The 15,588-nt window shown below is 37.5% G+C and overlaps 1 protein-coding gene across 1 annotated transcript in view; it reads right to left on the bottom strand.

Moving 5' to 3' along the window:
* The window catches only part of LOC139700117 (klarsicht protein-like), a 62,935-nt gene that overhangs the window by 41,608 nt on the left and 5,739 nt on the right, over positions 1-15,588 (bottom strand). The window contains exons 6-8 of the mRNA XM_071598641.1: positions 15,054-15,335; positions 12,407-12,724; positions 12,026-12,143 (exon numbers count right to left, since the gene is read on the bottom strand). Of these exons, the coding sequence (XP_071454742.1) occupies positions 12,026-12,143; positions 12,407-12,724; positions 15,054-15,335 (718 nt within the window). The remainder of the gene's footprint in view (positions 1-12,025; positions 12,144-12,406; positions 12,725-15,053; positions 15,336-15,588) is intronic.

The raw sequence follows: 15,588 nt of genomic DNA, 5'->3' as shown, positions 1-15,588 counted from the left end.
CTTGCCATTTTCCAGAGTGAATTGTCATTTCGGTTGAGAGTGGCTATCTTGCAGTTCCACTGTGAGTTTTACCTCACAGTCCCTGCCTGCGCTTTTAAGAGTCGCCGCCCTTGGTGAGTGCGCGAGACGCAGGAAAACGAGCGGCCACAACCCACGAGACTGCGGGTCACTTCAACACATTCCATTATCCGACTAAATTCATTTGCAACGTAAATTGTAACCATCAAAGTGTCAGCTGCAAGTAATTTTGATACAGACAGACTTAGGATACGAAAATAACCAACTTAAAATTTCGTTTTTCCGCTTAAAGTATGCCAGCCCCTGTACAATTTAATCCCCGATTCGACAAATTACAATTTATTACAAGCAATTAGGATCAGAACATGTGGAGAGATTAAGACATTTCGTGTCAAGTAAATAACTTAAACTGTTAAACGCAAAGTTATGTATGCTACTAAATTTCACCAATCAATAAGTACTTGGTTACATTCCTTTCATTTGCAAACGAGAGTACCCGCTTTCAATGCCCTCAGGGCGAAAACTAATTCCTCGCTCACATTGCAATATGCTGCATTGTCAAAGCTTTACATGTGGCACTGGCAACTTAAAATTTCCTGAAACTATGGAGTGAAAAATATTATCGGTGTGGCCGTAAAAAAAGTAAACGTATGAGAAGAGGGGACGAGGGAAGTCTTCGACCTCAGACTGTCCCCCCTCAAATTATTCGTAAGGGAACGTGCCCGAGGTACCTGCTCTCATGCTTGCATACACGGCCAGCAGCGGACAGGAAGAAGGGAGGATGCCACCGAGGGGTTTATGGGTCTGGTAGCAGTTCAAAAGACTCAACCGCGGGAGCAGCTCCCGACTGGGTGTGTGGGGGAGAGAGAGAGGTACGCGAGAGGGGGAGGAGAGCTCACTTCCTCTGCACCTCGTTTTCACGCCCCGGCTCCCACTCCACCCCGAATGGGACTTGACGCGAGACACGCACCCTCTCACTCGCTACCCTCCCACAAAAAAAGAAAAAAAATCCCTCATCACGGAGTCCATACCGGGACAGCAGAAAGCTCGAAAGCGCACACACAGACATACACAGACTCCGAAACCTCGCATGCATCAATTGGCATCTGGATCCAGGAGAGAACGTTACAAAGATATTCCTGAAAGGGCCAACCTTGTTCGTGTTCTGTGAAAAAAGCCATTTTTCGATTTTCATCCATCGGTTATCATTAACTAAGTTCCATGAGATTCAATAATAAAATTAACATCGACAGGATTAAAGGACCTTAGTTGCAATTTTTTACGTATCGCCTGCACCACAAGCATGAAGACTTTATATTTATGGCTACAATATAAGGCCAACTTGTGAAATTAGTCTAACCCTCCATCCAAATAATAATACGGTAAACATCACACGTAAAAGCCAAATTGAAATTTATCTCATAAATTTTAAATTTGTAATTTTATTTATCCACTAGAGTATTTTGCATGATATGAGTGAGCATTGCGAGGTGGTTTACGGAAAAATGTATAGGGGAGGATATTATGAAGTGAACTTGCTACTTACGGGGATGATCTGACCCCCAAAAGCTACTTACTAAGAAATACCTCTTCATTTCCATTCCTTTCTATGACATCCTGAGTTGACCCCCTTATTAACTTTTGAATGAGAATCACTAACACTTCAACCCATACCTTCATAGATAGAAGTTAGATACCCCCATAAAATTCTATTTTAGACCTAAACCCAACACAAATTCAGCCCTCTAACAGAAACAGTTGTTACTTATACCTAAAACTTCACCATATATTCACCCGATCAGCATGGCAAGTGGATTGAACACCACCAACTGGAATATTTTTATTTGACAAAGAATGAGAAATGAGCAATTGACTCTTCTGAAAAAATTAAATATAAACACAAGTACGGCAAGATTTAAATTATAATGAAAATTATGCTCAAACAAATTAACCTTTCAATGTGACTACCGTAGCCATTTATTACGTCGCAAATTCACAAACTGTAACCACCACTTGAATCACATTTATGGTTGAACACGTCACCGCGACGAGTGATTGCTTAAATTAATCCATTCCAACGTACATAAATGTGCAAGGAAATATATCATGAAACCACATCATACGCTATACCCTTACACCATACATAATGAATTCCGCGCAAAAACAGTTAAAACACTGTTTAGTTATCACTTAATAAGAGAGTCAAATATCAAGCAGAAAGGCTTATACGAAAATTATATCAAGGTTAATCTGTACATAAGTACTTCACTTTCGCATTTTTCCAAATATCTGTCAGAAAGTGAAAACAGGTATAAGTATTACACCTGTTTTACTTTTACGGGTATAAAAATTGGACCTGCCTACTTTAAAGAAGTCCTTCCCAAAGAAAAAAAGAGCTAGTCATTGGCAATGAAAGCGACTAGGAAGTGAAAAAAAGTCTGGGTTAACAAAGGCTTCTATTATTGAAAGAGAGGATGGAACTAGGACCAGAGTGGAGGGGAAGAAAAGATTGAGTCTTCTAAAACGGCTCTCCAGAGTAGCGCAAATAAGGGCATAAAAATAGCTCTAATATTAAAGTTATAAACTACATGAACTATTGGTGATCAAGCAGTTGCTTGAAAACCTATTTCTATTTCAAGTCCGGAGTCACCACAGCATGCCATCATTACAATCTCACCATAACAAATGAAAAGAGCACATTAAATAATTTACAATGACACCCTCAATGAATTAGCATCCAATGTATTCAGCAGGTAAGGTCCGACGTAAAATTACCGAAATTCATTGATTACTTCTTTTATCTTTCTTTGTGGGACAATTGCCATACGCTAAAGCCAATACCCGTTGACACTTGAGAATGCCTGTGGGAGTAGGGGATTTTGAACATGCATCATCGTGATCTCCTAAAAATAGCTACGGGTTGAACATTGTTGGACCTTTGTCCGCCAGAGACAATTCTAACAACCAATTTTGAGCCCCACGCTTTAGGAATAAACAACAAAACACAATGGAAAGTCACGTGTTCCAAATGGTCACGTTCAACTTGAAAGGGCAAAGCGGCCAGGGCACGCCCATCGTATTTTCTTCCGTCTTTCATTCTCCAGATAAAAAAAAGCTTCAGTTAACACGTGAGCTACGGGTACTACACTTCCTCGGTTCACCGCATTTACAGGGATCAACAAACAATGATTTAATACTGTTATTAAGTGAAAAACAATGTCATATCTCAATATTGACTTTCACACAATTTTGGGAAAGACTTTATTTTGAATTCCTGCCCCAGTAAATAGCTGATGATAAGCAGTGTTGCGGCAAATAAAAAAACTCGCACTTCGGAAGCTTTGGACAATGTTATCTTAAGATTTCCGAATATCTAGCAACGAAACACTTTCGTCTTCCATTGCTATTTCAAATGATCTCGTGGTGGAAAACGGCCAAATTAAGGCAATTCACCCTTGCCAACCTTCGGTTAGTTTGAGTGGCTCTGCCCCAACTATCAAAAACTCCGAAGATAGTCCCTCTTGCATGGGCCATTGAGAAAAGATAGATGCATGCAAAGGCATTGGAGGTTTTCGGCGACCAGATCTCAGCATCCCCACTTCCTGAGAGTATGTATTTTCGTTCCTTTGCTGCCAGCGTCCAACTTGGCAATGATTCACATTCAGTGATGTAACCTCCAGAGACACACTTCGAGCGGCCGGATCCGAAACACACTTGCTATTACCACGTCGGCAATGCCATAACAATATTGCAACAACAACCACAGGCTTAGGAATATAACGATAGGTATTCCAAGTGAAAACAACGTTAGTTTCTAAACAACACACAACACCTTAAAAGCCGAAATTGCTCGAGAAGTAAGATTGTGGAATGATTCATTTCGCTTTTCGCAATCCCATGTCGTTTGTTCAAAAGTCATATCTAAGTAAATAAAATACGTATTACGCCAACTATCGATGAATGAACTACAGCTGGGAGGTGACGAATAACTATTAAATCAAATGCAAGGGACATAGGTACAATAAAAAGAGAAAGAGTGAGCTTAATACTTCAATAAAGTATCATTATATTTCAGATAGTGAACGGTGTAGAGAGAATAATTTGTTGTAATTTTAATACATCATTCTTTAACTTATAAAACTACCTCATCTTGCTTCCTGTCGCAAGAAATTTGCCCATGTTCGAAATTAACAGTACAAGGAACGCGATACACTGTAATATTAAATGAAGAACACAATGTATCTTCATTTAATAAACATGAATTTCCACAAAGTTGAGCCGGGAACAATTGATACATTGTAAGTTACACTCTACGTATACGAAAAGATATAGAGAGGAGCTTGATTTTTACGACTAGAACCAAGCTCCTAGTTCGTTCTACATTCCATATCTAACCACACAAAGTAAAAGCGAGACTTCCAACCTAAAGATAGAAAGTCTATTCGAAGATATTTCATCAAGATTATATACATTCGAAGTGGCAATACATGGCTGACCGAGGTTAACTGCTTGCCGACTAACCTGAAGTTCACGGGATCTCCCGCCTGAAGCACGGATGCAGGGTCAAATCTGGTGGTTCAACCCCTGGGAAACCTGAAGCCAAATACTTATCGGGACACCAAGGGGCCCACGGATAATTAGAGACGTTCGATTAGCATAATACATGCAAGGAAAAAACAACAACTACACCGATACATATCATACAGACTAAAAAAATAAAATGACCAAATCACTGACAGAAATGGTCTGAGCGAGTTCCTCTTGGGAGAAGAGAACGCAAAAAGCCACAGTAAGAACGGTCCGAATGCAATTTCTCTGGCAGAGCCAAGCCGATGGTGCAACGCTGAGGCGATGAACTGAATGAAATTGCCCTTCTTTTAATTATCGCGGTCGAATTCCATCAATCTACATACATTTTAATACCCTAGTTAACTTTCCGCCACTTTGCAAGAACAAATCCATTCGCAATTTACAAAAACATGCATATTTGCGTATAATGCGTAAGAATCTTGGGTGAGTTCAAGAATAGAGTGGGCCATTTGAGAAAAAACCAAGGCATGATATGCTCAGAGGAGACGAATCATTTAACTAAAATTAACACTCGCTTTAAATGAAAATTTTTCGAGAAGCTGAACGTAATCATTTCAAGTAGTTCAGCAAATTCATATGATTACCTATTCAATAAGTCACCGAAACATTGCCCTAATACTACCTTGATCAAAAATTTCCCGGAATTTATTCAGAAAATTAAAAATACAAGTTTATTCATCTAAATCTATATTGTCCCCTTCAAAGTAATCCCCATCGACTGCAACACACTTATGCCAGCGCTTGATCCAATCCTCGAAACATTTTTTATATTCGGTTTTCGGTATGTCCATCAGTGCTTCCTGCGATTTTTCCATTACTTCCTCTCGGCTGCTAAAACGCGTTCCCCGTAATGGTTTTTTAACTCGATTGAACAGAAAGAAGTCACAGGGAGCCAAATCAGGTGAATTCGGTGGCTGTTGGATGGTATTTGTTGCATTTTTCGTCAAAAAATTACGAATAATGATAGCACTGTGCGACGGTGCGTTATCATGGTGCAAAATCCACGAGTTTTCTGCCCACATTTCTGGTCTCTTTCGGCGAATTGCTTCACGCAAACGTCTCATAACGCCCAAATAATACTCTTTGTTTACTGTCTGGCCTTCTGGCAAAAATTCATGATGCACTACACCGTTGTAATCCATGAAAACCGTCAGCATTGCCTTCTTTTTTGACTGAAAACGACGTGGTTTTTTTGGTCTCGGCTCATTTGGTGAACGCCATTCACTTGCCTGATGTCTGGATTGCGTGTCGTACTCATAAACCCACGTCTCGTCTCCAGTAATGATCCTTTTGATGAATGTGGGATCGGATTCAGCCTCGCAAATCATGTCTTTTGCATGAAATTGTGGTCTTTTGGCACCAACTTTGCTGCTACACGACGTAAACCCAAATCATTAACCACAATGTCTTGGGCGGATCCATAGGCAATGTTCAAGTCCTCCGCTATTTCTCTGATGGTTAATTTGCGGTTATTGACCAACATTTCTTTTACTTTATCAATTTTTTCACCGACTTTCGATGTCGATGGTCTGCCACTGCGTTCATCATCTTCGATTGACTCACGACCACTTCTGAACCGCTCGTGCCACTGGTAAACGACCGTTTTTTTTAGAGAATCGTTGCCGAAACACTTTTCCGACATTTCCAACGTCCGTGCGCCACTAAATCCGTTTTTTACGCAAAATTTAATACAAGTTTGTTGTTGCAAATTTAAATCCATTTCTGCAATTGTAAAAAATCGCCAACACACACAGAGATAGATGTACTCTTGGCTACGTAACTTTTGCAAATGTCAAGTTATGACACTAAGATTTAAAGGGAATATCAACAACAGATGTACCAATTTAACAAAAAAACAGAACTCAAATCGGAACGATGGGAGCGCCACACGGTGGTTATTCCGGGAACTTTTTGATCAAGGTAGTATTTCCTGCCCCACACCTTTGCGACGAATATCACGGTAACATGCGGATGAAAACTCCAGACTCTTAGCGAACTACTTCATACAATTAATATTGTCCCCGTTTTTAAATGCTATTTTTTATCCTTCTACAGGTAATGTAGAAACGCAAAAGAATCACAACACAAAACTGACGTTTCGTAATGTACGTTACCTTATATTTGATGATTCCTGAACATTCATAAGTAACAGGTGCCTGCAGAAAATGTTTTCCACACATACCGCCCGGATAAGAGGATCTTATTTGAGTTTGAGATAAAAAAAATGACGTAAGACTTTCACAGGAAAGTAACAATGTGAACATAGGAACATTTAACAATTAACTTGGGCAACATTCAATTGTATACTCAGTAATTCCGCGAGAGACTCCAGAAATGAGATAACTTCCTAGTCTTCACAAAGTTCTCTTCCTTGCAAGAAATCTTATTAATGGGCGCCGCTCCGAATCCAATTAAAGGACATTGGACAGCGGAAGGTGACGTACTTCGCATCGAGACGAACCCCTTTGGAAGATTCAGGACATATTAACACGATTCCGAATAGTTCACCCGGGAGCGAAAAAACTTGACGCCTCACCTGCGAGAAAACGGATGGTGCTCCTGCTTCAGCCGTCTCCCCCGTCGAGCACGCAACGCAATAAACTCGGCCCACTCGGAGCGATCACCATTACAACAATAACAGTCGCGCGCGACCTCTGCGAGTCGGACTCGCTTTCAAACGGCAAGAGCGAAGGCGTACCACGTGATTTGCGGCTCTTCCCGCCCCTCTCGCCTCCCCCATCCACCACTCGCCTTGAAAATTATTTTCTTCCCACCAGCGACACACACTCCCTTTCGGAGGGGGGCGCCGCCCACACAAAAAGCTCCCCCCATCGCAGGACGTTTACCTTATAACTTGGCCACGCGCCCAATTCTGACAATGATGGGGGAGGACGAAGGGGGCAAGATAGGGGATAGAATAGCGTGGAAGGGAGGGAATCATTGGAGAGGGCCGACACGTAAGTCAACGCAATCCATCTTAGACGTCATTAGGCCGTCGATTCGCTTCATTTATTCATCCGTGGGTGAGAATACAACCGATTATAACACACGAGATATCTGTTCGGTCGACCGGGGCTCAATCAATCGATCGGGATGAAACCAAGAGGAAAAATTTCATTTCTCGTTCAACGAAATATTACGGCCAATTTTTAAGTTTCAGGTAAAAGATTCGCTAAGTGGAATCTCATTAATAAATTCCACCGCCACCAGTTTTGCATAATTTCTTGACTCAAAGTAGTTGGAGTAAAAGCTTGGCCGCCCCGAGAATAATTTTTAATTTCCCATTTTCATACAAGTTTTTGGCCAAATATTTTAATAATACTATCATATTTCCTCAAAAATTCGGGCAGCTTGTATGAATTCTGTCCCACTAATTTAACGAAAAATTAAACCAAGATACATGTACATTCGTATTTTACAAGGCGAGTCACAAGGTTTTTGAAAACTTCTAATGTGATATTTCCTGTTCCCCAGTGGAGATTGAATTAAAATTGGAAAATTAGTAAGCTTAATAAATAGAATGCGTGTGGTTTTAATAGAAGATGAGATAAAAATAAACCATTTTTAGTTTTCATGTATTACCTTTTCATACACTGAGATAGAGGGAATACTAAATATTTTTCCAGTTGGGAGACAAACTTGAAATCAACTTACACATACATGACTTAGTTTGCATTGGAACTTGATAACAACCCTGTCACATAAAATGGAATTTAGTGAAAATTTAGTATATGCTCTGATAAAGAATTAATGAGGATTTTGGCCAAATTTTTTCAATTATCCTCACCACAAAAATAAGCACAGGAATAACATACACAGCTATAAAATAATTTCAAATTCGAAAAAGCCATTACTACAAAATATCAAATGTTTAGAGGAAAATATCTAAAGTAATCATAAGAATGCTAATACAAGGAACTTTTTTAAATAGTGAACTTCTTTGCCTGGAGACATATATTTTAAATATTCAACTTATTAATATAAACTATTTCAAACCTGTACCAGTATAAGATGGCTCTATGATAATTAGAGAATATTGTGTCGGAGTGTTATAAAGAGGAGAGCAAGACTAGGATGTCCATTACTTCTGGTGTACTTTAACATGAATACAAGGAAAAGAGAAATGGGATAAGCTGGGGTAATAACAAAAATAGGTATAAAACTGACTTATTAATATAGACTTATGCACTACAAGGAATGTATTATTTGCCCATATATCCTAGGGATTTCAGTCACAGATGTTGCTCATATTGGCTTAACTAAAAGGGAAGGAATGGCAATAAATTATATGAAAATGTATTGAACGAGTACCTCAATTAGTTTAATACTAAGCAATGTATTAAAGTAGGATGGCAACAATACAGCAGGCAGAAGTATTATATACATTTTGTTATTATTTTGAATGAAAACTGGAAAGATAGCTATATGATTAGAATAATTACATTACACAAATTTTCAAAAAGGATTGATTAGGAATTCCATCAAATGTTAAGACGAAGAATATCAAGCCTTTTATTTGAAGTTTAGCATGATATTTTTCTGATCCCCAGGGTGTGACTCAAGGAAAATTTCTAAGATTTGGTCAACATATGCATAAATTACAGTCAATATTAACAGATGCTTGTTATTCTCAGGATGAACACCAACAAATTTTCATTGTTTCTGGTTACTTGAGATCTCTATAAACATTATGACAAAAGTTAAGGTAGATTAATCAGCCAATGGCAAGCTCAGTTTTAAGCAATTTATAAATTGACAGTATCAATAGAAGAAGCACAAGGCAATAGATAATTATTAACAATTGATACATCCGTAGAATATTTTAACTATTATGATAAGACACAAGTTTAAAAGTTACCCTAACAAGTATATGCATTTTGAAAATCTAATCTAAAAACATCTGGGTAATTCAGATCAATAATTCAGGAAGAGGGGCTTTTAGGACATAAATATTCAGAAAAAACAATTGCCCAAGTGTGATAAACAAAGATATCTATTAATCATGGAAACAGCCTAAACCACATCTGCATTTGGCAGTAAATCTGGGTCAACAAAAAAATCACATGACCGGTCTGAATGGGCAACATAATAACCAACACTCTTTGGTAATGATGATTGACAGAAGACATGTGGGAATAGGTAAAGTCATCATGCTTAGGAAATTATTTTCTGCCAGGTGATCATTGATATAATTCTTAGAATTTCAAAGCATAAATCAATTGCTGATACTTTTAGTTCCGCAATTTCACTTTTTCCATCCTCCTCAACACCTTCATCACAAATGCCTCCAATGTACTATTTATTCTTTTCATCCTCTAAAAATCTTTAGTTTCGGAGTCATAAAATGTTATGCTCCTTATTTTAGTTTTCACTAGTTTATTCTTCATGTGTTTACTGAAGGTACTAGTCTCTAGCTTCCCCTTTGAAGCTTCTGTACCTAGTAAAATTCTTTTTTTAGTGTCCTAAATATATTGCCCATATACTTCCAAAATAGCTGAACTGTTCTACACACACTATTTTATGCTCCCCAAACTTTATGAATATTTTAGCCTACATATTTCTTGAGGACCTGATATACCTTTTTCTATCAATTGTTTCTCATGCCATACCTACCCCACAGCTTCTGTAATGCACTTGGAAATGAATGCCTCTCCCTTAAATGACTGGCTAACTAAATATGATAATCCAGAAATCTGTATAGAGCAAAAAATATCTGATTGTTTTACACCTCTACAGTAGTTGATCTAAATTAATAGTTAAATGAAAGATTATTATACTGAATACATTTTATTCCATTATAATACTATTCATAGATAATTGTGAAAAATGTGAGTAAAATTACACCAAAATTCTCACAGGATAAAAACACTCATCACACATGCCCTTTCCCTTTCAAGGAGCACAAAGTAAAAAAATCCTTTTTTAGGAATTACAGAAAACTTGGGAGTACGTTCCAGTGATATCTTTTTTACTTCTTTACCCTCTGTAAAATTCTTAGACATTATTTCAAACATACTCATCTGTTTTTCTGTCACTTATTCTTTGTCTTCAGAGTCCTCTCAACCAAATTCATCTATGGCTTCCTTATTCTACCTCCTCTTCTCAAATCAATGACTCCCTACATTTCTGTTTGTTGATTCCACCCCTATTTTCTCAAAATGACCAAATCAGCATATCACACACAGCTTTCATGCTTGACCATTACCAGTGCATATAGTCCACAATCTTGCATGAGCCACTTATTTCATTATATCAAAATTTGCTGTTATCATGGCATATCCAAGTTGTGATACATTCAATGCGGGCAAGTGTACTTTCATGGACTGCTGTTTTGCTAATCTGCAACTGCTCAAGGACTAAAGAGGCCTACTGATTAGAGCCTCCTTCCAAGTACCATTCCTCTGACCTCATGATAAAAATAAATCATACCCCAACATAGATTCTCTTTTAAATTGATTACATTTGAACCTCTTTATCATTGGTAAGTTCTTTAAAAATAAAAAAAACTAGCTAAATTTTACTCCACACCCTATTGAGTTATTACATCACTTTACTATTGGTAAGTTGAATTTAGATTGCAATTACATCAAAGCAACAAACAAAACAACAAAATTCAAAATTGGGTAACTTTTGAAATTCTGAATATGCTCACCATAAAGGAAAGAACAACCCCGTTGAAATGGCGAATGCCTCCAAGATGCAACTGAAGATATATAATCCATTCATTTCCAAAATAGTCTTCTTGGCAACAATTGTGTTATTTTGTTATTCCAAATAATTATGCAATCCTTACCAAGCAAGTTACAACAACTCTAGCCTTCCATTATATTTCCTAAACTTTTCTCTGTCTTTCAGAACATTTTCTGATCCTGTGCTTTATACATCTAGCTTTTTTCATTGATTTGCCACACTTCTCCACTACTATCCACTTCCCTAAGCACTTGTGTACAATAATTAACTTAAGATTATGGTGGATCTTTGCTACTCAAGATTGATCAAAATACATTCAAATTAAAGGGATAAAAACTTACAGGAAAACTAACTTCAAGATAGAAAATATTATGGGTTATTACTTTCGAGGCATGCCAACAAACTTTTCAAAAAAATGCTATGGAAAATTAGTTAGCATACTTGGTTATCAAACCATTAATTTTATCTAAAGCTTGGGTCCAACACACATTTTTTGCTAAGAGCATGGCAGAGCTCACTGCTCTTATAAACTAACTGCTTTGAATTTGCCATACGCCTCAGTCACCCAGTCATTTAATGAAAATTGAAGACATTGTTTATGTACATACCATGTTATAGCTAAGGATTTACAATCAATAAAATTAGCAATGCATACCATAATATTCCAACTACCTAACAAAATATAATTATGTGCTATAACAGAATGTATTATTAAGTAGTTACAAACCTTTAATGACCCAGAAGTCACGGGGAGGGAGCATGGTGCCACCAGTATTGCCCCCGACTGTTTCCAAAAAGGCACGGAGACATTTAATATTTTCCCTGCAAGTAGCAGCCATCTCAGCCTGCAAATAGAGGCAAATGGTCGTGATCTACTAAACTGAATTGAATTCAGATGCATAACATATTCCAAGTAATATTTAAAAAAAACCAAATGAATTAAAGATGGTAAACTAGAAGTTGGTTAAATAAAGCTCCTCGTAAATCACTAATTTACCGAGAAAATGTAATGACATCAACCAGTGAATGAAATATCACTTAATATTTACGGGAGCAAAAGAAGATTTCAAAATAAAGAATTAACTAACACAGATTAAGAATAACTTACGTAATCAGCTGGCGGAGGAAATTTTCCTGGGTTGGTCAGTGGAGAGAGACCTCTGCTTAGTGCCTTCCCCATCACACTTTCAGTGTACATAACTTGTGCAAGGGATTCTTGCAAGAAATGGTTGACATCTTCAAGATCAGAATCAGAGTCAAGAGCGGTCACAGGATTCATGTTGCACATCCCATCTACAAGGTTAACCATAGGACTAAGGGATTGAGGCCCTTGGGTGCTCAGAAGGAAATTGGGAGGGAGCATTGAAGACTGTGGTACATCCCCAAATGGAGGCCTTGGGCGAGAGGACCCTACTAGTCCAGTTGCCTGTAAAATTAAGAATTCAGGAATAAATACGAGACATTACAAAGGATTTTAGCTAAATGAGGCTAAATATATTAAAGTTTTGCACTCTATTTTTAATTAGCTTTTATTATTGCTACAATAAATCTATGAGTATGAATTGATATGGCTTGAAGAGTAAATCGAAGGCCTTTACTTCATGTAATACTCATTTTAGGTACAGAGCTATACAAAAATATGTTCATTTCAATTACCCCACAATTTACCAAAAAAAAATTACAGCAGGTCCTTGCATTTTGGTAGTTTCACAATTGGATGAATTCACTATATGATATGCTTTGTGAAAAAGCTAGTGGTTCACTTAATGATTGACAAGTAAAATCATGAGATTCCCTTACATCCCTGTCACCTGATTACATATAAACTGCCAGTTTCCACCTTACAATGAGCAACATCATTAAAACCCTTAAGCATTAAACCACCGTTCACAGCAAACTCAAAACAATTAAATGCATCAATGTACACTTCTGCTGTTTTTTTCCATTTCCCTAACCCTTTGAACGTGCTTTCTCTCCATTATTTCTCACTCTCTCCACCTGGTGCTAGCACCTCCTGCCACAAACTTTTTTGTTGCATTGCAAGGTATTTGTACACATAGATACATGTATTGCTGCAAACATCTTTTTTAATAGATTGCACATCCTTATTAATTTGTAATAGAGGATTTAATATACTCAGAACATATTTTTTTACTTTCATCCAATTAATATGCATTGGTTTGTTTGTCATAGCACACAACGGATTTACCATTGGTCATTCATGAATTTCATCATTCATTAAATTGTATCAAGCTGCGAACACTTTTTTCAACCCTGAATTAGGGATAATCTCTAAAATAATCTACAACAGACAGTAACAATAGGTTTTGATGAAAGAAAATATTTATAAAAGCTATGGTGGCAGTTAACAATTAACTGTTCTAAGGATATTCTCACGTCATCAATGTCATATTTCCTGGCCCTTAAGATGCACTGAAATTTTTCAGATTAGAATTTTAGAAAAATACTTGAAATCGGACAAAAAAGATCAAGGTATTTTGATGTTGACACTTAATATGAAGAAAATTGTATTGTTAGAATAAAAAAATAGCACCTACTCATATATCAACACTCATTCATCATAGAATACCAGAAATTGGCTACCACTGGACCAAAACTCCTTTAAGCTGCACTGTTTCCATGTTCTGTAGTGCATTTACAAATTCAAGTTCAATATAATACAGCACAACAATCTTTTCTCTTAAGATCTCATGAGGCTATTATCGTTTTAACTTTTTCTGGGGAAACTTGCATTTGAGGAAGCTTTTTTATGGTACCCAATACTAGAAAATCACTTGCAAAAGGTTTCCGCTTTCCAATTGCACAAAAGCACCCTTTCTTAGCACGCAAAGTTAAAATGCTCTCTTTTCTGATCTACAATGTTAGCATCATGTGATCTAGGCTAGGATCTAGGCTGGCCCAAAGGAGATAATGGAAGACTAGAGCGGGTAGGTGAATTGCAGAGGAATGATGATATGATTCAAGAGTGAACCATAAATTTACAAACTACGCAATGCCAGTATTTATAATTTTATTTTTGGGCGTGCTAACACAAAAATATTTTACTAAATCAGGGAATTAGTAAGTAGATGGTCACTAGTTCCTATTATATACAATGAAAGGCTAACTTTTAAGTAAATTTTGTCTTGTGTAGCTGTGTGGGCAGTTTCAAAGGTTGCATGCGAGATTAGAATTAGGCAATCTTATGTCATCAGTCATATAAACCTAGGTGTTTCTTAGTACTACAGTCAAGTATGATGTAAGTATTATATGAGTTACAAGTTAATTTTTCCAGGCAATATTTAACAATTGCACACAATATATGATTCAATATATCCATGTACATGTGTATGTTAAACCATACTGATAGCCTGGAATGAATGACAGATACTCAATAGGTCAAACTACAAACTATTGGGCTCACATTTTCACCCTATGAACAGTTGTGAGGAGTGGATAAATATGATATGGTAGGAACATTATGCTGATTTCTTTTCTCATGATCATATTCAATAAAATGAAATAAATTATAACACAAAACAGCGATCGAACATTTATAAATTAAACAGGTATTGACAAAATTCTCCACTAAGTGAAGAGAAAGAAGGAAATCCGTCTTCCATTTCCAAATGATGCCATTTTTAGACAGATACAGTTAAAAAATCTGCCAAACAAATTATTATTAAAATGCACCAACAAAATAAATACTCCTCTGCTAGGTCTACAACTAGGCAGATCATACTCAAAATACTCACGGCTTGTCTCTTCCTTCTCCCACTACCAGTTCTTGAAGATGAGCCTGGGGAGGGTGGTGTTGGAGAGTGTGAGCGAGGGAGTGAGTGCTGCCCATCCCCTGGGAAGGAATCAAGAGTTGAGCAAGGAGTTGGGGGCTGCCGAGCAAGGGAGGAACCTCCATCCGATTGGCTGTCAAAGTGCTGGCGGTAATCATCACCAAATTCCATCAAGTTCTTGAGAAGCTGTTCCTTGGTTGTTCTGTCATCATCACTGGTGTACTCACCTCCTTCACTAAGGCAAACCTGTCAAATTTTATGCATAAACATTAGGAATGCCAAGGAAATGATTCTAATAAAAAAATTATATCCATTCCAATGGAAATTCTTTGAGCATTTTTGGCCAATGGCCAGACGTAAATGAAATTTAGCACAAATTATTACATCAAATCGCTTAACTCCATGGGATCCACACCATGGTATAAAGCCACTCCATGGGGAATTGACACTAGATGGTCAGTGCCAAGCTTCCACATTTACAGCTTTGTCTACAGATTTA

The sequence above is a fragment of the Hetaerina americana genome, unplaced genomic scaffold (assembly GCF_022747635.1).
Source record: "Hetaerina americana unplaced genomic scaffold, ioHetAmer1.1.p SCAF_10, whole genome shotgun sequence".
NCBI classification, from domain to species: Eukaryota; Metazoa; Arthropoda; class Insecta; order Odonata; family Calopterygidae; genus Hetaerina; species Hetaerina americana.
This window is presented reverse-complemented; position numbering and strand designations above follow the sequence as displayed.